Source organism: Arvicola amphibius, chromosome 2 (assembly GCF_903992535.2).
Source record: "Arvicola amphibius chromosome 2, mArvAmp1.2, whole genome shotgun sequence".
Classification (NCBI taxonomy): domain Eukaryota; kingdom Metazoa; phylum Chordata; class Mammalia; order Rodentia; family Cricetidae; genus Arvicola; species Arvicola amphibius.
Genome location: NC_052048.2, coordinates 122,391,744 through 122,418,171, shown reverse-complemented (window position 1 = coordinate 122,418,171; position 26,428 = coordinate 122,391,744). Strand labels below are relative to the sequence as shown.

Genomic DNA, 26,428 nt, shown 5'->3' with positions numbered 1-26,428 from the left:
GGAGGAAGTTACTACTTCTTCTTGTTATCCTTAACATTGTCTTTCTCGTTTTGATATTTAAATTTAACTGTCAGATTAATAGTTATTATCTATGAGCTTCTACATCTTAGATAATTTTAACTGCTTTAAGGACTAAATCAAAGGCATTGCAGGCTAGTGGGAACAGGCGTTAGGAACACGGGACTAGGTTAGTTGCAGTATCCCAGTTCAGAAACGCAAGAATCAAGCTATCACCCCACCCCAGCCCTGCTCCCACCATCCTCTTGTAGCTGACTTGGTAGGTCTCTCTCAACCCACAGCCCTCGATTTTATAAAGCCTATTTTGAGCTGTATACCGGGATGCAGCCATGAACTCAATGGGTTCCTGGGAAAGTTTTTTTGTGTTATTGAGAGTAAAGTTTCTCTTGTATCCACATCTTCTTAAAGAGGAAAACACCCAGGGTTGGGGGGGGGGGGTGCATCATATCATATCATAGTATGGTTAAATGAAGTAATTAGCATTAGATTGCAATACCTTTACAAACAACAATGGGGTAAAAGTAGTTAACTGCTCTGGATCTGAAGGGTAAAATATTAATCTGTTCTCTACTTTTTAAAAGTGTGTGTGTGTGTGTGTGTGTGTGTGTGTGTACAATCAGCCTTGATTCTTTGTACAGCACGAGTGCATCCATTTTTAATTCTCTTTAGTACGTGGTGGGGACTTTAGTAATTAAGACTATCCTCAACAAGCAAACGTCTAAGCCAATCACGTTCCAAGTGAGAGGGACTTGTGAGCTGTTCTTAAAAAGTTAGAATTATACGAATTGCAGAATGAGATGGTAGCCAAAACCTTCAATCTAGTAAGACTGGTTTCGAACTAAAGGCAGCTCAAAAGCAGTGGGGAGACGAAGAGGCTAGGAATTTCGATCATTAAAAAAAGCAATGTGAGTTGAAGAAATGAAGACCTAGAAATTAGTGCAAGGTGTGATGTCTGCGTCTGACTGACGGAAAGTCCAAACTCTGCCAAAAAGGAGGGTTAGCTAAGGGCGCCCTGAGGATATAAGTGATCGGTGGCAGCGATGGGCCAGGGCACACGCAAGGTGAAGGGGGACGGCGGCCTTCGAGCCGGCCTGCCGGACGCACCGCGGGGCTCAGCTTTCCGCGGGCGGTGAAAAGCAGGAGGGGAGCCCGAGGCTGAGAAGCGCCGGCGGGAGGAGGCGGGAGCCCCGGGCCGCTAGCGGCTCCTCCCCCGGCGCCTCCGCTATTTGGGTCAGACGCGAAGGCCGCGCCGCCGGACCTTGGGACCCGCGGGCTCCGGGGCTCTAGTCGGCTGTCCCTTCCCGCTCGTCCGCCCTCGGGCCCCGGTTCCTCCGGCTCCGGCCACAGAGAAGCCCTCGTCGCGAACCCAGGTGAGTAACAGCCGGGGAGGGGGCGACGAGCCTGGATGACTCGGTCGGCCCGGGGGCGTGTGGAAGAAGGCGGCGGCACTTCCGGCGGCGGCTTCACTTCCGGGTCGTGGCCCGCCGCCTGCTGACCCGGCGGTGGCGGACTGTCCTGGCGTGGCGCTGGCGGGTCCGGTGTCGCGGAGGGCTGTCAGCGTGACCCCTGGGCTGGGCGACCACCCGAGCGGGCACCGCGCCCCTGCACCTGCCGCAGCCTCGCGCCAGCCTCCGTCTCCTTGTGTGCACTAAAAAATTTGGAGTCTCTGCCTATTTTATGCAAACATGGAAACCAGACTAACCGCACTACTAGCCTTTGCAAATAAGCTGAATTCTAAGGGGTCCCAAATTTATGTCATAGATAAGGAAAGACTTGGGAATCTGATGAAACATGAGTGTTAGAATTCAATTGGAAAGTACTGACTTTTCGGCATCGCTGTACAGAGTCTGGCTAACCTTATCCCCCCACCAAGGGGTCAGAAGGTTCCCTTTGGAAACCTGCAGCTGATTTGTAACTTATAGTGTTTCTTGACCCTCTTGGTGAAGTTTTTCCTTTCTCAGGTTTTTATGAGCTACAGCATTTTATGTCCTCCCCCCAATCCCAAGGACCAGCTGATGACTGGTGTGAGGTGCTACTTAGGACCTCACCCTAAATATTCTTGTTATATTGAGAACATAATTTTAGTATGAACACTAGACCATCACCGTGAGGTTTTCCTTTTCAAGGAGGCGTTCCATCTCCTAGTTTTCCTGGAAGTTAATATTCCACCGTTTCACTCGCACTGTGCCAGTAGACGATCTAGTTCTCGGCTAGTAACCATTGATCGTGTGCCATACTAATTTTAGGTAACTGATACCAACAATGTCTCTCACTTTCCATCATAAGTGATTTAAAACTGGGAGTTTGTAATTATCTTTTGCATCTGAAATGCAAATTCCGTGTGTTAAAATGAGGTGTAAGGTCTGCTCAATAAATTTTGATTACTTAATCCATACTCAGTATAAAAATATACTACTGTAAGCAAAAGTATAAAAACAATGTAATTTTATGCTACCCTCTAAGTTATACCGTAGACAAGCATGGATTCTTATTTACAACTGTGGCACGTCTCCCTCTCGTCAGACTATCGGTCCAAAACCACACTGATTTATTTCTTGCTTGTACCTCACTATTTTTGTTCGGTGTTATTTTTCAAATTATTGACATAGAAGCACGTTTTAGCATAAATTCAAACACGGACCTATACGTTTCTAATGGTGAGATTTCTAAACAAATGCTGACTCTATTGATTCTCGTTCTTCTCTGGTGGTTTTCCTGGTTTTGATGTCTTCTTTCACCTCTGAACACCTTGGCTTCAGTCAGCATTCTCCTTCCTGTCCTTGCTTGAAGCCTCCAGATTCCGCATGCAGCTAGATGGCCCTAGGATGAGGAAACAGGAACCCACGGGTAACCTGGTAACCTTTCTCGCTTCTTTAGTCAGATAACCCCTGGGCAAATGGCAGCAGCTTGATTGCCTCAAAAATAATAATGGCGTTACTGTTTTGAACCTAGGTAGTACCTAAAGAAAGGTAAAAGTTGAACTGTTTCTCGTGTGTGTAAACCTGGGTCTGCCATCGACTTTCACTTCCGTTTATTTACTTGTTAAATGAAAAAAATAAAAACTTTCAGATGTGTGTGTTTCATAATGTAAAGTTCAAGGCTGGCCTGACAGAGCTGGACCAAAGAATTAAGTCATCATAGGAAAATTCCTTGTGCTGGACTTTTAGATGGGCATGTGGACGTTCCGTGTGTGTGTGTGTGTGTGTGTGTGTGTGTGTGTGTGTGTGTGTGTAAAAGAGAACAACGCAGACAATGAGTGTCGTTAGGGATCTGATGCTGGGCCTCGTGCATGCTAAGCAAGAGCTGTACCATTGAACTGTTCCCCTACCCTAGTATTGTTATCAATGAGTAAAAAACAAAGTATAGCCTCAAGATGATCCAGTTTGATGCATGATTTACCTGGAAGATAAATGTATATCATAGGTATGTAGTAGCTTTTTTAGTTCTATCGCTTTTTATGGTAATTTTAAAAGGTAATTTAGTTTTATGATATAATGTGGTTTTTAAAATTGTTTTTATTGAGCTCTATATTTTTCTCCGCCCCCTCCCTTCCTCTCCCCTCTTACCCTCTCCCATGGTCCCCATGCTTCCAATTTACTCAGGAGATCTTGTCTTTTCTACTTCCCATGTAGATTAGATCCAGATATGTCTCTCTTAGGGTTCTTTTTGTTGTCTAGGTTCTCTGGGATTGGGAAATGTAGGCTGGTTTTTTTTTTTATGCTATAATGTTTGATGGAGCTAAACAATAGTAAACACTCATCTGTTACAAAGCCTTTCGATTCTGCTATCATTGTGTCTTCTGGATGAGTAGGAATGAGCATTTGGTTAGATTTACAGTTCTTTATATTAGTTCAGAGGATATTTGGGCTTAAAAGAGAGATAAAAAGAAAGAAAAATTGGCAAAAGCTCTGCCATCAGACAGGCCAGAATAAGTACCAAGGTCATCTCTGGAATTGGTTAAGAGAGAGATTTAAAGTCAGTCTCTTAGAGATCACAATCTGAGGTAATTTCTGAAAGACCCCCCCCCCACAACCTTATTTTTTTTAATGAGATAGAGCATCCAAACTAGGTAGTAACTATTGTCCATGCATATAGTATAATTGAAATTACCTGGCATGAGTGAGAAGGAAGCATGAAACACACAACAAACCCACTTAGGAGTTTATTAGAGGAGACATGTACAGGCCTGGCAAAGTCAGTGTGCAGAAAAGAAAGAGAGAGCTGAACATGGCACATCCAGCTTTTAAAGACCTAACGCATGCGCACAGGGAGAATGACATGACTATGTCATACACAGATGACAGAGCTCATGCATGCGCACAAGAGCTCATGGAACTGCGTCATATGTAGGTGATGCAACCATGCCGCACAGGGGTCACACAGGGCCTTTCAAGGTCCCCAGGGCGACTAGCTACTTTTTGCCTGAGGGCTTGTCCACACAGGCATGGTCCTGGAACCCAGAAGTGCCAGCCAAGAATTAAAGAATTAAAAGTGCATGGCTGGCACTTTTAATTCTTTTTTGATGGAGGAGGGTCATCTGTCTATGTGTTATTTTCATTGGTTAATAAGGAAACTGCCTTGACCCTTTAATAGGACAGAAAATTAGGTAGGCAGAGTAGACAGAACAGAATTGTGGGAGAAAGAAAGCAGAGTCAGGCAGACACCTCAGGCAGTCGCCATGCCTCTCCTCTCCGAGACAGACACAGGTTAAGATCTCTCCTGGTAAGCCACCCCTCATGGTGCTACACAGATTACTAAATATGGGTTAAAGCAAGATGTGAGAATTAGCCATAAGAGGCTGAAACTAATGGGCCAAGCAGTGTTTAAAAGAATACAATTTCCATGTAATTATTTCGGGTAAAGCTAGCTGGGTGGCGGGAAGCGACCTGCTACCTCATCAATACAGAGTGGCGCCTCAATGTGGTAAACTGGATTCATGTAAAACCTGAGAGAGCTTAAAAAGGAGAGAGAGAGAGTTTAACACGGCTTTTTGCTGTTTGCTAGGGCATGCTGTAGAGAGATTTCCTGATTCAGCAATAGCAGCAGAAAAAAAGCCACGCCATCCATTTTAAAACGTGGCTTCCTGGGCCCTGCCGCTGCTGGTGCAAACTCCAGCTATGGAGCATTTCTGGGCCCACCTAGGGTCGGGAACAAAGTAGCTGAGACCATGCCTGTGGCTCAGCTCTCCTGCCTGGGTAGGCCGCGGGATCAGGTCTACTAAAAAGTGGTGGTTTTGAAATACCAGTTTCTGGGCTGTGCCGCCATCACGATCTGGCTCCTGCTGGAGACAGAGCTTTTGAATGGAGCATCTGGAGCAAAGTGCTATGATTTGTTTGATGGCAACTAGACTCGCTGTGTGCCTAAAAGGGGGACATTGTGTGCTGCTGCTCCGAGACATAAGCAGCTCTGCCATGCTAGTGGTGCAATGTGCAAGGATCAGAGGCACAAGCGGCGGCTCCGCCATGTTGGACTGGGCGTGGAAAGCAGATAGTACCTGTTTTTGATCTGGGAATGTCACAGTTTAGATTCTTAAGTGCTTAGTGATTTAAAACTGCAAAACAAAAATGTTCCTGGATATTAAAAAATTACAGATTCACAATAAGAAAAAGTCAGACATAGAAGACCTTTAAATGGGTCACAGTGTCGGATGACTGTACGTAGGCATGAGAGAGAGAAAAAATATATAGAGAGAATAAAGTTAATGCCTTAAATAAAAACAGTAAAGTCTTTAAAGAGACAGAGTACAGATAGTTATAGATTAAAAGAAGTAAAGAAACATAAGCACGTAAAAATGGAAAATTCACAGAATCTGGATTCTTTGTATTATTGTGTTTTCTTTTAACTTTTTGACTGTGAAGAAGCTAAGTACAGAAAAACATTTCATTGTATGGGCTGCCAAACTAAACCAATATGTATGTTCTAAAGGTATCTTGACTTCAGAATTTGGATCTAAGGATATGATGCTTTGGAGAGGGTCTTCTTTTGTTTTCACAGAGGATGAGACCCTGTGGATTTCTTTTATCCCAATCTGGTATGATAGACCACGCCCTCTTGAAAGGTTGCTGTGAACACCTTCAAAAAATTACTTCACTCAACTGCCGACTGAGATGAACCTAGCACACAGGTTATAAACCATAAAAGACCTAAATAACAGCGCCCCCATTCAGCAGGAAACAGTTTGGAGAGAAATAACTATGTCCATATTCCCAAATATTGTTTATAAATGTTCTTTTACATTTAAAGGGGGTATGATATAGATATGAATAATTTGCATTGGTATGGATTTTAAGGTCAATTTTGTTATATGTATATGTATTTCTGCTCTTGATTAAGGTATTGTGATTGTGTAGTTCATTTAAAAATGTAATGTATAATTAGGAAATATAGGTTGTTAATGGATAATCATCAATAATAGTCAAGCTTGTATTCATGTTAGTTAGATTTTCTAGATATATAGTGGTATATTTCAATTAGATAGGCATTCTTCATATCTTTCAAAGACTGCAGAATATGGCATTTAATGTTTTAATAACTTAGGGCTTTTCATGACAATGAGACACGTCTGCTCCTGGCAGCACCAATCTACTTCAAGAGGAAGATGGGCATCGAAGAAGCTCCTTATGGAGCTTGTTAGCCATTTGGGCAAGAAATTGCACTTGCCTGGACTGTTGCATAAACTGGACACAAAGAACCTGCAGAGAGAGGACTGCTGAACTTGCCTAAATGTGAGATGGTCTTTTGGGGTTCCTGATTCATGAAAAAGTCTGTGAGACATTCTGCAGGATAAAAAAAAAAAGTAACTGAACTGTCTTTGGAATTTCCTGCTTCATAGAAATGTCTGCTGGATACTATGGGCCTGTAGGCCGAAGATGGATGCCCCAACAGTATAGAGGAACTTTGGGTGACTGTCCAGGCAGCAAGATGTCTCTCTCATTGCTAGAATTTGGAAGTTGCTTACTTCTTGTTTACTTAGGTAATATTATATCCTTCTGGAGTCTTTGATGGAGTTGAAGAGTAAATAGATAGTTATAGTTTTCCTTAGTTATGATAAAAGATAAAATAGATATAAATATTGTAGCTGTAATTCTTGCTTGATAACTGTTTTGTTATATGTAATTTTACTATGTTAAAGTTAAAGCCTTTCTTTTTTGTTTAAACAGAAAAAGGGGAAATGATGGAGGAGGGTCATTTGTCTATGTGTTACTTTCATTGGTTAATAAAGAAACTGCCTTGGCCCTTTAAGAGGACAGAAAATTAGGTAGATGGAGTAAACAGAACAGAATGCTGGGAAGAAGAAAGCAGTCAGGCAGACGCCTCAGGCAGTCGCTATGCCTCTCCTCTCCGAGAGAGACTCGGGTTAAGATCTCTCCTGGTAAGCCATCACCTCGTGGTGCTACACAGATTACTAGATATGGGTTAAAGCAAGATGTGAGAATTAGCCAATAAGAGGCTGAAACTATGGGCCAGGCAGTGTTTAAAAGAATACAGCTTCCATGTAATTATTTCGGGTAAAGCTAGCTGGGTGGCGGGAAGCGGCCTGCCACCCCATCACTACACTTTTTTTCTTTTATTTAGTGTGTGTGTGTGTGTGTGTGTGTGTGTGTGTACAACAGTTGTTTCTTTCCCTTTGCCAGGAGGGTCCTGGGGATTAAACTCAGGTTCTTGAACTTGATGGCAAATGCCCTTAACCACTGAGCCATCTCAACTCTAATAGGAATCTGAAAAAAAAACATTGTTTTAAGCAGCTCCTTGGGAATAGGTTCCTGCTGCTCCCCGCACCCCATAGGTCATCTAAAGCATTATGTTTAGTTGGCCTTGTAGTATCCAGGAAAAATAGTGCCTTGCTAGAATATGTCAAATATTGTTCTAGCCACAGGACCCAAGGCTTCACATATACCACCTATTTCAGGAATGATGTCTGTCTAGGATATCTGCCCTGGCTTTCACGCCTGCTGTTTTGGAGAAGAAGCAATCAAAGAGAACTTTCATAGACTTGTATATCTACCCACTTAACCTGAATTTTTGCTAATGAACTCTGTCTTTTCTTTCATCGCTGTGAATGAATGGCTTATACACCCACTCAAGGTCAAGCTTGTGCTCATTCTCTAGAGATCATCTCCTTTGCTCACTTTGTAGTTCTGCAATTCTCCGCCATTTCTTCTACACCAGCTTCGCTTTTCTATTGGATCTTTCATATTGGAAAATAAAGTTTTCCTTGACCTTTTGCCACCGTTTCTCTATATAACTGGTATCCTCTCTCCTTATTTGCTTTTCTAGTTACACATCCCTTAGGCCAGTAAGCCTTCCTTTGGACTAAGTAAATGTCTTAGTATTCCGTTTTTACCCCCCACAACACACATACACACACATGTGCACGCGCGCGCGCATACACACACACACACACACACACACACACACACACACACACTGGTTTATCTATACCCTTATGGTTTTCTGTCCCGGACTTTGGACTTTCCCATACTTTGGACTGTTATCCTTCCTCTTACCTTCTAGGTCTGTTATAAACCTATGGTGATGTGTCGTCATTTTAGCTTTAATAGCAACTATTTTATAAGTAAATACTAAAATGAAAAAGCTGACTTTTATGTTACCCATATTTGCCACTGTTGGTATGTGGTGTCCTTTGTGTGCATTAACTGTTTCTGTTTGCCTTCTTCTTGAAGAACTTCCGTATCATTTCTTCTAACACTTTTTGGTTGGTAATAACAGTCTCAGCTTTTGTTAACCCACAACATCAACCTTTTACCTTTGTGTTGAAAGATATTTCACTGGATATAGAAAGTTCAGTTGGCAGGGCAGTCCCCCACCCAAGCGTTTTAAAGATGTCATTTCATCATGTTCTTATTTAAATGACTCCTGAGGACACAGCAATGGCAACCATTCTCCTTTTCCCCTCTCTCTCTACTCTTCCCTTCTTCTGGCTCACTCCACCGATTCTCTCTCTCTCTCTCTCTCTCTCTCTCTCTCTCTCTCTCTCTCTCTCTCTTTCCAGATAGTCTCTGTGTGTAGCCCTGGCTGTCCTGGAACTTGCTCTGTAGACTAGGCTGGCCTCAAACTCAAAGAAATCCTGGCCTCAACTCAAAAAAATCCACCTGCCTCTGGTTCCCAAGTGCTGGGATTAAAACACCTCCGCTGGGCTTCCCCACTGATTTTTCTCAACACAATAATTATACACCTTGGGTTTTGTTCTTGTTGCTGTTCTTGTTGTTGTTGTTTTAATTCTGCTTGATTGAGTTGACTATTGTTTAATTTGAGGATTGTTTGTTCCCCTTTTTCTCTCCTACAGTCCTGTCTGTTGTTGACTGTTCTCGAGGTTCCACTGGCTGGCTTCTTTGTTTTCCTTCTTCCCTGCTCTTCATTTAGGGATGATGTTTATTGCTGTGTCTTCAAGTGCACTGCTTTTTGTTGTCTCTTGTTATGTTTTTTCACTGTCAATCTCATTTCTTAAAACTCTTTTTCAGAGATTTTTTTATTCCTAGAAATTCCCAACAATCTTGCTTAAAACTTTCTTTGTTCTCTCCTCGTGAATGAATTTTGACATTTATAATATGACCATATCTTAATTTACTTGTAATAAATGGAAAATATTTTAATAAAATATTTTAAATAATTGTTTTAAGGCCTCTGCTAATTACATCATGTCTGGCATCCTCTGGCTTGTGTAAATGTCTGAAAATTTGTTGCTAAGTGTTAGACAATCTGGTTGTATGTTGTTGAATTCTGCGTTTTTTTCTGTTTATTTACAGGATTAGACACATTCATCTTCATTCCAGTTAAATCACTGTGAATCAATAATACTTTGGAGTCTTATTTTTAATCTATTTTGGAGGGATCCTAAGCAGTCTTACCTCTAAGGTTCCTTTAGCCTCCCTACCAACACATTGTCCTTTTGAGGTCTCTGCTGAAAGCCTCACATAGCCTGAAAGTCTTCTTGGCAACTTGAACGTTAATCAGTTCTATGAAATCTTTGGGACCCATTCATCCTATAGCTTCCTGGTAGTTGTGATTTCCCTTTAACTTACTCTTTGCCAGTCCCATGGAGATTAAATGTCTCTCTTCTAGACAGACTTCTCTTTGCCTCTATCTCTGGCACATAAATTCTAGATATTTTAGTATGTATGGACCCTAAGGTTATCCACTCAGTTCAGTGACTACCTAGTTGTTTGATTTTCATTTTTCCCCCTTTTCCCATAATCCAGAAGTTACTTCCAGCTGGGACCCAAGAATTCCTACAGGATTTATTTCTTTCTGTTTGTTTTTATAGTTAGCAGTGTTTTAATGATCTGCTTATTATGTGGTTAGCTTATGACTATTTCTCCCAAGTTGTTAGCAAACTTTAATACAAATATATGTCTGATAGAGAAAATTGAAGTAAAACCAAGTTTGGGGACTTCTAAGGATATTTTTTAAAGCTTCAGTGTACATAGTTACAAAAGCTATTGCAATATTAATCAACTTATTTCTGTTTCAATATCTCAGAGGGAAGGGGAATATACCAATGTTTTCATTTAATCATTTTCTGACTTTAGATAAACAAAAATATTAGTAGAAATGAGATTTGCTAAAGAGAAATTTTGGTCCATTTCATCAGAGTAGCTGAGTTGATACGGAATGAGGTAGACTCTGTTTTGTGCTTTCAATGAAAAAAAAAGTGAAAGATGAGGAAAAAACAGACTCAAAGAAATGGCTTTCAAAAGTTATTTTTAAAAAGTGAAAATTTAAAGTAAAAGCATTAAGATCTCAGATATGAGTGGAAATGTAAGAAGCAAAGGAATTCTGGGTCAGAAGAAAGATGAAACTTGCGTATGCCTTACTGGCTGGCTTCCTAGCTGAACGAAACGGAGATGGGGTGAATTATGAATTTAGCAAACCTGCCATTTGTATTTTATATCTCTAAGCCCCAAGCTTTAAAAAGAAAACACTATTAATCTCTGTAATATTAAGTCCCAGTGTGAGCAAGATATTCAGAAAGAGCCGCTCTCAGCCTTTAATGATGAGCTAAGACCAAGAGACCCAGCCCGTTAATTGCACACAGAATAGCAGAGAAAATAAGGAAATTTGAACTCTCACCTACTTCTCTCAAGCTGATGGCATCTCTACTTCTATCTATCTAACCCTTTAAAGTACAATTAAAAGGTAAGTTGCAGATTGATTGTAGAAGGCATGAATTCAGAATTAAAGTCAGTATTTCACACTATACTTCAGTAATAACCTTAAGCAATTATCTCTCTTGAGGTCTGAGTTAAAGAGATACTTCCTTACAGCGTAGTTTAGCTTATGATTTGTCAGGCTTTTTGATAACATTTAACGATAAAAGTTTATCTTTGACTGATTGAAAAAGCATCCTTTGGGTTTTTGTTTGTTTGTTTTGCTTTGCTTTTCAAGTTTCTCTGTAGCATTGGAACCTATCTCAGAACTCACTCTGTAGACCAGGCTGGCCTCTAACTCACAAAGATCCACCTGCCTCTGCCTCCCTAGTGCTGGGATTAAAGGTGTGTGCCACCACCACCCTGCAAGCATCAATATATTTATTCTGGATAGAAAAAAAATTCATTTGCATTTTTACTTTTTTAATTTTAGAAATTAAAATCCAAGAAATGCCTCATTCCACAAAGAAAGAACTGATCCTTGGCATCATGGTGGGAACTGCCGGAATCAGCTTGCTGGCCTTGTGGTACCACAAGATCCGCAAAACAAGAATAACAATGAACTTGCCGAAATGTCTTTCCCTGGGCAAGAAATTCAATTCACTAACTTTGCAAGATGAAACTCACAGTGAACAAGGGGCATCAGTGGTCTTTCAAAGAAGGCAACTTCAGATCCTGGAAAAGTTAAATGAATTACTGACCAACATGGAAGAACTTAAGGAGGAAATCAAATTTCTTAAAGAAACGATTCCGAAGCTGGAGGAATATCTACAGGATGAACTTGGAGGGAAAGTAACAGTTCATAAGATCAGTCCCCAGCACAGAGCTAGGAAAAAACGGCCGACGACTGCTCCAAGTGCAGCAACAAACAATAGTTCAGAGGAAGCAGAAAGTGAAGGAGGGTAAGTGGCCGTGCTGCCTCCTCTGCAGAACTGGTTATTTCTCATGTTATTGTTGTGTAGTAGCTATTCACTTGTGTGCTCTGCTCTGAACAGAAATGAAAAACAATGACTGTTTTGCCGTATATTTAATTAAATTTAATTAAAAATGTTAACTATTATTGATATTTTAGATAGCTTAGATCACATTGATAAAAAGATGGGATAGATAGATAGATAGATAGATAGATAGATAGATAGATAGATATGCCATCCTGTTAGAGTTGAGGAAGTTATTATTTTCCAGAGTAGATAATAGATAACTTATTTTCTAATGTGGTTATTAAAAATAACCAGTAGTAAGTTGCATCATGTAATAGCTGGGGAAGATGATCATCATTTGCCAAGATGGATAACCTATTTTATAATGTGATCACTGTGTGACTTTTATATACAAACTCCGTATACCAATGTGGTTCAATAGACCTTCCTGTGATGTTAGAAGCTGACTGTATCTGTGCTGCCCAACACAGTAGCCACTAGCCATGGGTGATCCTTTAGCACTTAAATGTGGACTGGTACGAATGAGGAAAGAACTTACAATTTTTAACTCATTGTAATTATAATTTTATTTCATGTAATTAAATGTACCACTAGGAACTAATAGCTACTGAATTTTACTGCTGATCTAGAAAGCTCAGAGGATATATAAGGGATTCTGTTTTATCCCTACATTATCTTAGTACTAAGAACAAGTATTCTCTTAATTGGGAATCAATAACCTGTGAACTTAAAACCTTGGCACCCTGGGTAGTGTTTCTGAAGAACAAAATATCCAGGGTTTTGTCGTTTGTTTCTTAAGGATTTGTACTGAATGTGATAGAACTGGCATCCTTGAGGGTGGGGACCTTGTCTTTCACAGAGTAGGTGCCAGTAAGAATGTCTGGGCCGAATGAGTGCACCTTCTGTGGAACTGGGAGGTGGCATCGGAAGACAAATGCATGTACTCAAGTCTTAGACATCAGTGCCAGGTCCAGAATTGCTAAGCATCTTTTTGTGCATTGGGAGAATGACTATGAAGTTCTTTAGATAGGGAAAAGCCAAAGATGCCAGATGGTCAGGTCTAAGAACTTGGTGTTCCTGAACAGAAACAAAATACCCTAGACTAGTTTTAAGATGGACAAGTGGAATGTTTAGAAAGCTCTTGAGTACATTGGGAAGTGTGAATGAGAAGAGAGACCTGGGAATTTCCATGAGAGTGGGTAAGAGCCTCTAAGGACTCTAGTAGTTTTCAGTTATCTACCACAATGGGGCATCATTGAAAGGCACAGATAACCAATGGTTATCGTGTCTGCATGGACATTCTTCATCAGGAATCCCTTCACAGACAGAACACATTAGAGCGAGAGACTGGGAGGCGACCCAGAAGCCTGGTGTAAGAGTACAGGCTAAAGTGGTAAGTAGCCTTTATTCTAAAAACCCTGTCTCAATTAATTCAAGCCAGCTTGCTCAGGAAAGTCTAAAATTCTAGAAAGAAGCAGTCCGTGTTCCATTTAGGACAGATAAAAGAAGATAATAACGCCACATATCAGGATAAGTATGTAGTGAATGTGGGTTCAAAGACAACGTGTAGAAACTGTGAATGACGTAACTGGAATGGAGGTTTCTAAACTTTGAGACAGAGAGTGACACGGTATCTCCCTTGGCTTGATCATGGGTGTTTTTGCTAGCAATTGCATAAAAGGGTAGATACAATACAGTTTTACTAACAGACTAGACTATAGTAAATGTCACTAAACCAAATAATCAGGGAGAACTCTCTCCTATTTAACACTACTTTAGAAAAGTTCTTTAAGCCAAACAAAAAAATGTTTAATTTAATTAAATTATTTTTGAATGAGATACAAAAAGATGCATCATATCTTTGTAGGTAAATATCTGTAAGCTAGCCACCTCCCTAGGCCTTCTCTCTCTATGGAACTTGCCAGATTGTAACCCCGCCGGCAGGGTCAGCTATTCAGGGTTCTCTGAAGGGGCGCTAACCTGCAAGACATGAGCTGAAAAGAGGAAGGAAACCAAGCAAGATTCTATTGTCAAGGTCTCCGTTTATTGGGGTGAAAGTTACAGCTTATATACCCTTGAATGGGGTGGAGGTAGGGGAAGGCATGAACTCTGCCGGGTAACTGAAGGTCATCAGCCAGCACCTGGTGTAAGCCGAAGCATGTGATTCATTAACATTGGAGTAAGGGGTGGGTTCCGTTAACAGATGTGATCCATTAGCATTGGAGTAAGGGGTGGGTTCCGGATAGCTCTCAAGATAGTGGGATGAGGGGTGGGTTCTCTGTAAACATCCTTAGGGCAATGACCTCTGCTATCCCTGTAAGGACGATGGTCCCTGACAAATCTATCCTTAGGAAAATGGTCCCTGACACCAGATCTCAACCAGCTCCCCAGCAGGCACTCTTTAGCACCACAGTCATTTCAAAGACCCCAGGAGAAAACCAGTCAAGAACGAGGAGTATGCCAGTCAGATTGTGCTAATTTAGGAATAACAAAATGATGGCAAGTGTGGGGCAGCTGACTGGTCCCAGTTTGCAGAATCTACTGGGGACCCTTTAACTGTATGAGCTGACAAACCGACTTTGTCTTTGTGTATGTGTGTGTGTGTATGTGGGGGGATATTTGTTTGTTTTTTGTTGTTTTTGCTCTTAACAGCTACTTCCTTCTGTTGGTGTTGAAATTCAGGTCTAGACTTCCAGGCAAACAGACACAGATGCTGACTGTAATGGTGATCTTGTAGCCCTCAAAGTTGTTAGAGTTAGAAAATGATTTTTTTCAGATCTATTAAAAATGAAACATTGTCATTGAAATCTTTTCTTTAGGAGACAGCCATTACCTTAATCTGAATGCAATCTTTGACGGTTTCAGTGTTTCTTTCTACATGTATGTGTTCCTACATATGAGGAACAAATGGTAAATTGTTTCTAAAATTTATAATGTACAGAAATGACATTATGTGATGTATTGGTTTTGTAGCTGTTTTGCTTTAATACTTTTTTCTCTTTTGAGGCTTTTCCATGCTGATGCCATGCAAATATGTTTGTTTTTTAAATGTGGTATTGCATTCCATTGATGGGATATTGAAGTGGTTACTTACATTGTTCTATTAGTAAATAAAACTCAAGAGTCAGATATCAGGATAGAAATCTGATTGCTCAGAGAAGCGGCTACTAGACGACCAGTGACCTCCCCTCTCTCTCCTTTCTCTATCCAAGAGGGCCCTCAAGTTTTTTTTTTTTTTTTTTTTTTTTTTTGTTTTTTTTGTTTTTTTTTTTTTGTTTTTCGAGACAGGGTTTCTCTGCAGCTTTTTTAGAGCCTGTCCTGGAACTAGCTCTTGTAGACCAGGCTGGCCTCGAACTCACAGAGATCCACCTGCCTCTGCCTCCCGAGTGCTGGGATTAAAGGCGTGCGCCACCACCGCCCGGCTCCCTCAAATCTTTCTAAGTCCCTCCCTACTACTTTCTGTGTCTCTTTGTATGTCCTGGGTTCTCCAAAATCTCTAATTCTGGCTAGCTGGTCGCTAGCTCTGCCCTCTAATTCAAGGTAAACTTTATTGGCAGTTTAGGGAGTGTCAGAATGCAATCAAAGTATCTCACAACAGGATACAGGTATGCCCTATTAGTGAATGCTTAAGTCACCGTTTGTTTGATCCTATAAATAATGTTTCAGTGAATGCCCTCATAGTTCCTTAGGCACATGTGGATGAAGTTCTATGAAGCATGTGTGTGAAGTACTGTCTTAGAGACTGCTTGTATTGCTTATATGCATATTAATAAATCTTTAATGCGTATTAATAACTCATGTGCCTATTAACAAGTCTTTAAAGTACTCCCAGCTCACAAACCTGACTGTATGAGACTGCTTATTGTCTCATACTAATACTTGTAGTGTCAGACTTTTAAATTTTAGACAAACGTGTGAAGATGAAATGTTAACTAATAATTTTCAAATTTGTATTTCCCTGAACATTAGTAATGTTGAGCATATTCTCATAATATGTTTGCAAACAGATCTTTTTAGAGCCTGTCCTGGAACTAGCTCTTGTAGACCAGGCTGGCCTCGAACTCACAGAGATCCACCTGCCTCTGCCTCCCGAGTGCTGGGATTAAAGGCGTGCGCCACCACCGCCCGGCTCCCTCAAATCTTTCTAAGTCCCTCCCTACTACTTTCTGTGTCTCTTTGTATGTCCTGGGTTCTCCAAAATCTCTAATTCTGGCTAGCTGGTAGATCTTCCATGAAGGGGGAAGGGAGAAAGAGAGAGGGAGAGGGAAGGGAGCTGGAGAGAAAAAAATAATATAGTTGAAGTCCCTCTTATTCACTGACTATGTATCCACTCTGCACCAGGCACTGTTTGGACTCTGGGGACACAAGAGAGAACTAAACAGTCCTGTAAACCCTACCACTTTTCTTTAAGATGAAGCAGGCAGGATGCTGAAGAGGAATGCTTCCAGTCATTTTAACCAGAGCCCCAAAGGTGAAGAACTACACAAAACCTTTCAGGTGCTTAGCATCCTGTGTGCTAGACCCTCCTGGCAAGGACAAGGACGCGCTAAGAGACTGAAGCCATTGCCTGTTGAGCACTCACACATGTGCGGCTCTGGAAGGAGACTGAAGGGGAATGTGTATAGCCTTCTGGGACCAATATGGCTGGAGTGGGTGGAGGCAAATGAGCCTGAAAAGGACCTGTAGAACTGGTCGAGCAAGCGTGTGTTGAGGTGGAAGAAGAAAACCAAACAACCCCACCCCAGAACAAAGCAGCAGAGGACAGAGAAGCCAAGGAAGAATGCAGTTTGCAGGACATCAGTGAGACCCTGTGCTCTCCTCATACCGACACAAGAATACACCCTGGCGCAGCTTTGACAACATAGATGACATCAGTTCCTCAAACCTGAATTCTTTACTTAAGATGTAGTTGAGGCCAGTGAGGTGACTCAGAGGGTCAGAGCCTTTGCCATACAAGCCTGACAACCTGTGTTCAGTCCCTGGAACCCAAGGTCAGTTGACCTGTGACCTCCACATGCATGCCATGATTTGCACACCCCATCCCCAGTAAAACAAAAGAGCAAACAAACAAACAAAAAATAACAAGTGAAATAATTTTCATTAAAATGTGGTTAATAATGTATGTGTCTTGTCATTTTTAGCCTTAGTTGAAATGATACAGGCAGGTGCTTTGCCCCCGGTCTGATCCATAGTGAATTCTGTAAAACACCGTTATTTTATCAGTTAGAAGGGAAATGGGCCTGGGGATGCAGCTTAGTGTTTGTGAAGCACCTGCCTAGCAATTGCAAGGTCCTGGGTTGAATGCCTAGCACAGTGAAGGAAAGGGTTAAATGTCTCAAATGCACTTAAATGGGGGCAGGATTATTTTCTTTCTGCAAAGATTTTAGGAATCGAAGACATGTAGGGTCTGTCTCATCTATAAAGCTCTTCCACTGGGGCATGGAAGTAACTGCAGACGACATGAGTATGGCTGTGATTCAAAAAAAAAGTTTTCACAAAACAGGTGGCAAGTAGATTAAAGACGGTAGGTTACTTAAGCCATGTTTCTTTCCTGTAACATAATCTGTTTTGAGCCCCTCTGCATTGCCCTAGGGCAGTGGGCCAAAGAGGGCCAGCCCGAAGATTCTGGCAATTACACTGCTTGCTGTGTCATGAGTGTTATGTCTCTTGTTGCTGACTTGGGACTCCCACATCTTCTGTAAGAGGTTAACCGATTCGATTGTGTGTCAAATAAAGTCATATCACAGATCTGACAGTGTTGTGTTGGAAACTGATAGCTGTAGGCCTCTTGTAAGGAATCTGTTCAAGGGTTTCCTGGAGCAGAATCTTAAGGAGTGAACAGTCACAAAGGAGTATAGAAGGATCTTGAGCAGCAAATAAAAGTGTTTGAGGGGCAGCTTTACACCCTAAGTGGGTATACACACGCTTTAGGGACAGTACTCTAAACTGAGATGGAGAAAGGACTCTTTTTTAATAACTCTGTTAAACTTACAGTTGATAGGTGTCAGTGGTTCAAAGAATAATAAATCATAAAGGATAATACACAGCACAGATCTCCTTCATCTGTGCCTGTAGTCCAAGTATCAGATGGGGTGCTTCCCTGTCATTGTGGAGAGATAAATATTTGCTACTTTTTAAACCTTCCTTCCCCATTTCATATATCATCAGTTCAAGTGTTTAAGAGTAACCACTGCACAAGATGTAACGACACTAGGCAAAGGATATTCCAGAGAAAGAAGGAAGGATCCCGACACCAGTCTTACACATAAGATTGCTGGTGAGAGGCCATCCCAAGGAAAGAACTGTGCAGAAATCGTGTGTGTTAGCACCTACATTCAACTGCGTTTTTACTTCTTAACTTGTCAGCTGGCTCCTTGAATGTACTGAAATCCGAATACACATTCCATAGCCATAGGAACTCCAGCTCTTCAGAAAGGTAAGCCTCAGGAGAGCCCCAAAGAGTCTCCTATCATCACATTCTGTGTGGTTGCCATGGTAGTCCCTCGCACAGCTTAGGCTTCTGACACCTGTGTCACTAGATTCTAGAGTCTCCCACCATCACAGACTGTGTTGTTGCCATGGTAGTCCTACATGCAGCTTAAGTATTCCGTTTTCTGACCTGTTCCACCTACACAGGGCATTTTACGTCTTATGAGTGATGGCCTAGAAGGGAAAGACTTACTTTGGATTAAATTCAGTATGGGAAAATGCTTAAGGTACGCCTTACAGACAAAGCAAACAAAAACAACAAACACTTCATGTGTTTCCTATCTGGTGCGCTAAAGAATGCTGAAAGTGTTCAGAAACCCACTGTAGCACTGCCCTCAGGTTCCCACAGCAACTGGAGATGTGTGTGTTTGAAGCATCCTCAAACCTGCCGAGATTTTTTTGCTTCATCCATGGCAGATATGTTAAAATGTAATTAGTCAATGGGATATGATTTGTTTCAGTTAAATATGGTAGTTTAACAGTCTCAAAGTGTGTGCGTGTGTGTGTGTGTGTGTGTGTGTGTGTGTAAGTTCTAACTCTCTGGGGACTTATGCATAATGTCATCTTATGTTTCCCTTCATTTTTCTTTCTTTCTGCCTTCTTCCCCGAGTCTTTCACTCTCCCTATCCCTAAGCTTTAACAGAGTGGGCAGGCTCTTGTTGGGAAATAATCTACCTATCTACACATTCTTGGGCACATCTGTGTGTCCATTGACCTTAACCGCCCCGTTTTCTAAGTAGCTGTTGTTTCCCATTGCTATGGTAGAAATTATTCTCCAGGAAGCTTGCTAGGTCTCCACTCATTTCCCTGTTGGCTTTTTCTTCCTCATTTGGTCCTCTTTTCACTCTAGCTGCCAGAAAGATGACCAGAGCTCCCAACAAAATTATCCTGAGGACCTACTTACTCCACCACACAAGCATCTTGGATCCTCTTGTATTTTACGACCCAAAGCAGCTCTGGGTTTAATAACTTGTCGTCCTTCTTCAGCAAGTAAGTTAAGTAAAAAATTCTCTTCTTCATCAAGTGCATCCAGTCGCTTTCTTTCCTCTAGACGACCACATAATTTACTGGCAAGACTTAGAAGGAGACGGAGACGGCGAAGTAGAGTTAACTTCGATTCTCAGGAAGACGTAACTTCCAATGTCACAAGGTCTTCGGATTTCATTGGTGCCATTAGATCTCGAAGATGTTTTTTATCCCCTCACCTAAGTGTAGTTTCCTGTTATAGGAGTAGCATTAGCTCTGATACTCCACAAGGTAATCTGAACCTGTCTCATGAAAAGGAAATGCAAAGCTTTCCTAAAAAATCAAGTATTAATGATGCTCAAAAACGTATAAGCTTCTCTGATCCTGACCAAGGCATTAAGTACTTTCCAAATTGGGAAACAAAAGCCGTTTCTCCAGGCCATCGGACTGTTGAAAGGACTTCTCACTCACCAAGCCTAACAGCATCTCCCTTTTCTCTTCCAACTGTTATGTCTTCTTCCAGTCAGGTAACTTTATCAATTGCTGATGGCCGAGAACATGGCCAACTAAATAAGGATTCGGAAGATGCCCTTCATCACAGGTCTCAGAGTACAAATTACTCTCCAGGTGACACCAGACGTCTGTCTCAGAATACTTCCACCAGCCTCTCCCATGATGGACTTCCTTCACCGTATAAAGATGTCAACAGCTTAATTGTTGAAGTTACCTCAGGCCCCTTTGAAGAAAAAGGTTTTGCTGCCTCGCCTCCAGATGAAGATACAGCTTCACCTATTGAAATGGCTGAAATAAGGTCACCTAGATTTTCCTTTCTCTGAGTAGGGCAGCTTAAATCAGAATTTCCCAGCCTTCAGTCTCCAAAATCACTAGAAACCAGTACTCACTCCACTTGGAAATCTGTGCTCATGGCTCTACCACAGTCAGGGAAAGAGGTTTCTGGATTGTAGTCTAAATGTAATAGTGTGTGGTTTTGAGAGTTTGTAGATATTATTAGAATGTAGAAGCCAAAGACGATTTCATGTTTTAGGCTTCTGTCAGATTACAAATCAGAGGTTGGCTAGTCCTAACTTTCTAAGTGACTGTTGTAATGTACCATAGTCTGAAAGTGACATTGCATTTTTTTTATGTGTAACTTACCTGAACAAAATACTTCCTTGGAGACAGTGCTTCCTTTGGTCCTAATCACACTAGAGATGGTAACTCTATATAATCTGTGGTTATGGTGATTGATTCATCCGTTTTCATTCATAGCACCTTTTACTTGTCATATTTCCCACACAGACACCACAATGACAGAGTTTTCATTAACACAAGAATTCAGTAAACAGTGATGTAATGGGAAATATAGCTTATTTAGAACCCAGATTTTTAATGAAATTAATTTATTTGGGGCGCATATACGTGCCGCGGTGTATGTGTGGATGCCAGGTGACAGTCTTGAGGAGATGATTCTCGCTACCATCTAGGATCCAGATGTCAGTCTCGTGTCATCAGGCTTGGTGGTGAGTGCCTTTATCCATGACCTGGAAATTTTGATTAATAATCTAATTCTGCATTTGTGTATATGCACAAATCTTGGAACTCAAGGAGTCACGTAATGTCTCTCAAAACTGTATTTTTAGAGTATTTTTTTATTCTTTCTCAGTAAACAAAAGTTACATAAGTACTCTCAAAAAGTAACGAGTAGAGAGCTAATGTAAGCAACTAAAAAAAACATTTGTTTTAATATAATTAGACTTTGTTCATAAAAGGGTACTTATGGGTATTTTCAAGTTGTTTATCATAGTAAAATGAAACCCCAAGCCCCATCATTAGGTTGAAATGTTATTTTTAAATGCAAGTGTTTTCTATTTATCTTAACATATTAAAATTTTATTTTTAATTTTAAATTTATTACTTGCAGTGAACATGAAATTCATGTACCATTGAAACCATTTTGAGGTGTGTAGTTTGGAGGTATTAAAAACATCCACAGTATTATAGGACTAACATTACCATCATTTCCACGGCTCTTTTCCATATTGTAAAACTGAAGTTCTATACCCATTAAATAACAACTCTCTGGTTCTTTTTCCTCCTGTACCCTGTCTACTGGCTTTCTGCTTTCCATGGTTTTGACTAATTAAGTGGCTCATATAAGTAGAATTGTTAGCATTTGTCTTTTCCAACTGGCTTATTTCACTTTGCATTACGTCATCAAAGGTCTGTGTAGCATATATCAAAATGTCCTTTCTTATTTGTTAAGGCTGAATAGCACCCCGTTTTATGTATGAATCACCTTTCACCCATACAATTCATCTGTCATTGGATAATTTGGATTTTTTTCTGTGTTTGAGTTGTTCTGAGTAATTCCACTATGAACATGAGGGCAAACGCTCTTTGAGATACTGCTTTTTAATTCTTACTAGCATGTATCAGTTATACACAATAATGGGTTTCACTGTGGCGTTTTCATACATGCACACCATGTATTTCAATCCTATTCACTGCTACCATCTACTTTCCCTCTTACTCCCTCTGATCCCCTTTTCTCAACTAGCGCCCCAATTCTATTTCTTGGCTTTTATTTATGACTCAAGGTTTGTTGGGAGGAACATGGACACCTTACCAGTGCTATACTGTTGAAGAAAACATTTCCCCACCAGACATTAACAATGTATAAATTCTCAGGGAGGAAAGGGCCTGAAGAACTTCTCCCTATCCCACGACAGGATGTTGACAGGCCTGCTCTGGTACAGGCCGTGAGCAGCACCTGTGAATTCTCGAGTGCAACAGCCGTGCAGTGCCTGGTAGTCAGCATCCCACACCGTACTCCCCGTCTTCCAGCTCTTACGTTCTTGCCCATCGCTTCTGTGATACGTGCAGGACTTTGTGGGGACGGGGAGCTGTGCAGATGCCCCGTGTCTTTCTGAGCATTCAGCAGTTGCTTATTCTCCCACTCGAACAGTTGTGTGTCTCTGAAGTTACTGCTGGCGACTTCAAACAGAGGCTTCTCTGACCGAAGCCGACAATGCCACTAATCCACTGGCGTAAACAAAGAGGGCAGTTCGACAGTCATGTCATGTCCAGTTAGCAAAACGACAGGAGTAGCCTCCTCACTAGGGACTATCACCTCCCCAGCCTCAGGCTTTTGGCTGGCTTTTTAGTAGCAGATGTGAATTCCCTCCTGTGGAGCCAGGCCTCCAATCCAATCAGAAAGCACATCGGTTACTCTCCAAACAGACTTGCCGTTATTGCACCAGGGGTATGTCTTGCTCATAGTTGAGTAAAACTCCTAATGGCAGTTCTCTCTCGGCATCTGCTTAGCAATTTGAGGGCTAGCCAGGGCAAGCTTCCAGCTCAGTTCCAGAATGATTTTTTTTGTCGTATAAGCAGGGCATGTGGTCAGATCTTACTTCAAGTTGCTGATCTTTAATTCTTTAAGGAACCATCTTAATGTTTTCTGCATTATCTGCACTAATTTTAAATTCCTACAAGAAAGGCATAGGATTTCTTTATTTTCTTAATTTGTCAACATCTATCTGTTTTGTTTTAATGGGTGTGAAGTGATATTTCATTTGAGCTTTGATCATCTTTTGGTGTGATTTTCTTTAGAGAAAATCTATTCAAATCCCTTGCTTATTTTTTTTTTTTGAAAATCAGATTATCCATTTTGTTGTTTTTTTCAAGAGTTCTTTATGTATCGGGGATATTAACTCCTTTTCAGAGATAAGAGTTGGAATATTTCCTCCATAAGTCTGTGTTGAATTTTTACTTTGCTGACTGTGTGCTTTGATACAATATTTTTGTATCTGTATTTGGTAAAGTCCTGAGCTATTCCTCAGTTTTAATATTTTCTTTCATTGCCTTTGCATTGGGTATTGTAGTCAAGAAATATTAATTCACTGTCATGAGGTCATTGCCTTATGTTTTCTTCTAAGGGTTGTATAGTTTAGTTTTGTAGTTAGGCCCTTGGTGTGTTTCAGAGTTAATTTTTGGCTATGATGCTAATTAAGGCTCTAAGGGTGTAATTTTTTAAAAGATGTATCTATCTGTTATTTCTGTGTGCATGAAACCCAGCTTGTTCATGAATACTGACGTCAGAACTATGAACCTCATGATTGTACCAGAAGCACTCGCACCTGCTGGTCATTTCTATAGCCTCAAAGAACATGATGTTATCCAAATTGATTCTTTTGTATATAGGAATACAGTTTTCCCAACACCACTTGTTAAAAGATACTGTTCTTTCTTCTATAACTATAATATAAATGATAGTTTTGACTCTGTCATAATCCTTTTTTCTTTTTTGTGGTGAATAAGGCATTCACTGAGCTGAGCCAAGGCAAGCGTGCGAGTGACTGCCTTAACGTAGCCATGTGATGTTCTTCTTTGTGAGTTCATCATAATCAGTGGCCTTATAAAAATTAAAAATAAGTATAAAATAAAAAATGAAAAATAAAGTAAAGGATCTTGGCACCCTTATCAAAATGATTTGACCAGAGGCTCTTGTGTGGGTTTACCCTCTTGGCTCTCTATTCTGTTTCGTTGGAGCGTACGTCTGTTTCCATGCTCAGGGAACACTGCTTTAGCTCTGTTGTCTTGTGGTAAATTTGAAATTGAGAAATAAGATATCTCCGACATCGTTCATTTTTTATTGTTTTTTTATTTTTACTGCGCTCTACATTTTTCTCTGCTCCCCTTTCTGCCTCTCTCCTCCCCTCCCCTCCAATCCTCCCCCAAGGTCCCCATGCTCCCAATTTACTCAGGAGATCTTGTCTTTTTCTACTTTCTACTTCCCATGTAGATTAGATCTATGTAAGTCTCTCTTAGTGTCCGCACTGTTGTCTAGGTTCTTTGGGATTGTTATTTGTAGGCTGCTTTCTTTGCTTTATGTTTAAAAGTCACTTATGAGTGAGTACATATGACAATTATCTTTCTGTGTCTGGGTTGCCTCACTCAATATGATGTTTTCTAGCTCCATCCATTTTCCTGAAAAATTCAAGCTGTTATTTTTTTTTTCTGTGTAGTACTCCATTGTGTAAATGTACCACATTTTCCTTATCCATTCTTCGGTTGAGGGGCATTTAGGTTGTTTCCAGGTTCTGGTTATGACAAACAAAGCTGCTATGAACATAGTTGAGCACATTTCCTTCTGGCACGATTGAGCATTCTTTGGATATATACCTAAAAATGGTATTGTTGGGTCTTGAGGAAGGTTGTTTCCTAATTTTCTGAGAAATCACCACACTGACATCCAAAGGGGTTGTACCAGTTTACATTCTCACCAGCAATGGAGGAATGTTCCCTTTACCCCACAACCTCTCCAGCATAAGTTGTCATTTGTGTTTTTGATTTGGCCATTCTTACAGGTGTAAGATGGAATCTCAGAGTTGTTTTGATTTGCATTTCTCTGATGACTAAGGATGTTGAACATTTCCTTAAGTGTCTTTCAGCCATTTTAGATTCCTCTGTTGAGAGTTCTCTGTTTAGGTCTGTACTCCATTTTTTAAAAATTGGATTATGTGTTCTTTTGGTGACCAATTTCTTGAGTTTGTATATTTTGGAGATCAGACCTCTGTCTGATGTGGGGTTAGTGAAGATCTTTTCTTATTCTGTAGGCTGTACCGTGTCCTTTGCTTTACAGTTTCAGGAGGTCCCATTTATTAATTATTTCTCTCAGTGTCTGTGTTGCTGGGGTTATATTTAGGAAGTGGTCTCCTGTGTGTATGCATTCAAGTGTATTTCCCACTTTCTCTTCTATAAGGTTCAGCATGGCTGGCTTTATGTTGAGGATTTTATCCATTTGGACTTGAGTTTGGTGCATGGTGATAGATATGGATCTATTTTTAAATATGCTTTCTTTTTTCCATTGATATTTTTTGCTTCTTTGTCAAAAATCAGGTGTGTGAAGGTGTATGGATTAATATCCGGGTCCTTGATTTGGTTCCATTGGTCCTCCTGTCTGTTTTTATGCTAATACCAGGCTGTTTTCAGAACAGTATCTCTGTAGTAGAGTTTGACGTCAGGAATTGTGATGCCTCCAGAAGTTCTTTTATTGTTTTGGCCATCCTGGGTTTTTTTGTTTGGTTGTTTTTTTTTTTTTTGCTTTTCCATATGAAGTTGAGTACCATTCTTTAGAAGTCTGTGAAGAATTTTGCTGGGATTTCAATAAGCATTGCTTGAATCTGTAGATTGCTTTTGGTAAGATTACCATTTTTACTATGTTAATTCTACATACCCAAGAGCATAGGAGATCTATCCACTTTCTGGTGTCTTCTTCAATTTCTTTCTTCAAAGATTTAAAGTTCTTGTCATACAAGTCTTCCACTTGTTTGGTTAGAGTTACTCTGAGATATTTTATGTTATTTGTGGCTATTGTGAAGGGTGTTGATTCTCTGATTTCTTCCCCAGCCCTTTTATCATCTGTGTACAGGAGGGCTGCTGAATTTTTTTAGTTAGTCTTGTATCCTGCTACATTACTGAAAGTGTTTATGAGTTATCGAAGTTCCCTTGTAGAATATTTGAGGTTGCTTATGTAAACTGTCATATCATCAGCAGACAGTGAGAGTTTGACTTCTTCTTTTCCGATTTGCATCCCCTTGATATCCTTTTGGTGTCTTATTGCTCTAGCTAGGACCTTAAGAACTATTTTGAATGGCTATGAAGAGAGTGAACAACCTTGTCTTGTTCCTGATTTCAATGAAATCACTGGGAGTTTTTCTCCATTTAGTTTGATGTTGGCTTGCTGTATATTGCCTTTATTATGTTTAGATATGTTCCTTGTATCCCTGCTCTCTCAGAGACCTTTATCATGAAGGGATGTTGTATTTTGTCAGAAGCTTTTTC

General features: G+C 40.7%; 1 protein-coding gene across 4 annotated transcripts in view; it reads left to right on the top strand.

Annotated features, from left to right (window-relative positions):
* The first annotated feature begins 1,054 nt into the window (after positions 1-1,054).
* The window catches only part of Rmdn2 (regulator of microtubule dynamics 2), a 72,992-nt gene continuing 47,618 nt past the window's right edge, over positions 1,055-26,428 (top strand). Inside the window, exons 1-3 of one of the 4 annotated variants that reach the window (XM_038318783.1) lie at positions 1,055-1,388; positions 11,620-12,088; positions 19,467-20,393. In XM_038318783.1, coding sequence (XP_038174711.1) covers positions 11,637-12,088; positions 19,467-20,393 — 1,379 coding nt within the window. In that variant the 5' untranslated portion in view covers positions 1,055-1,388; positions 11,620-11,636. Of the gene's footprint in view, positions 1,389-3,310; positions 3,442-11,619; positions 12,089-19,466; positions 20,394-26,428 lie in introns of those variants that run through there. The other 3 variants (XM_038318782.1, XM_038318785.1, XM_038318786.1) reach the window with 3 other exon arrangements.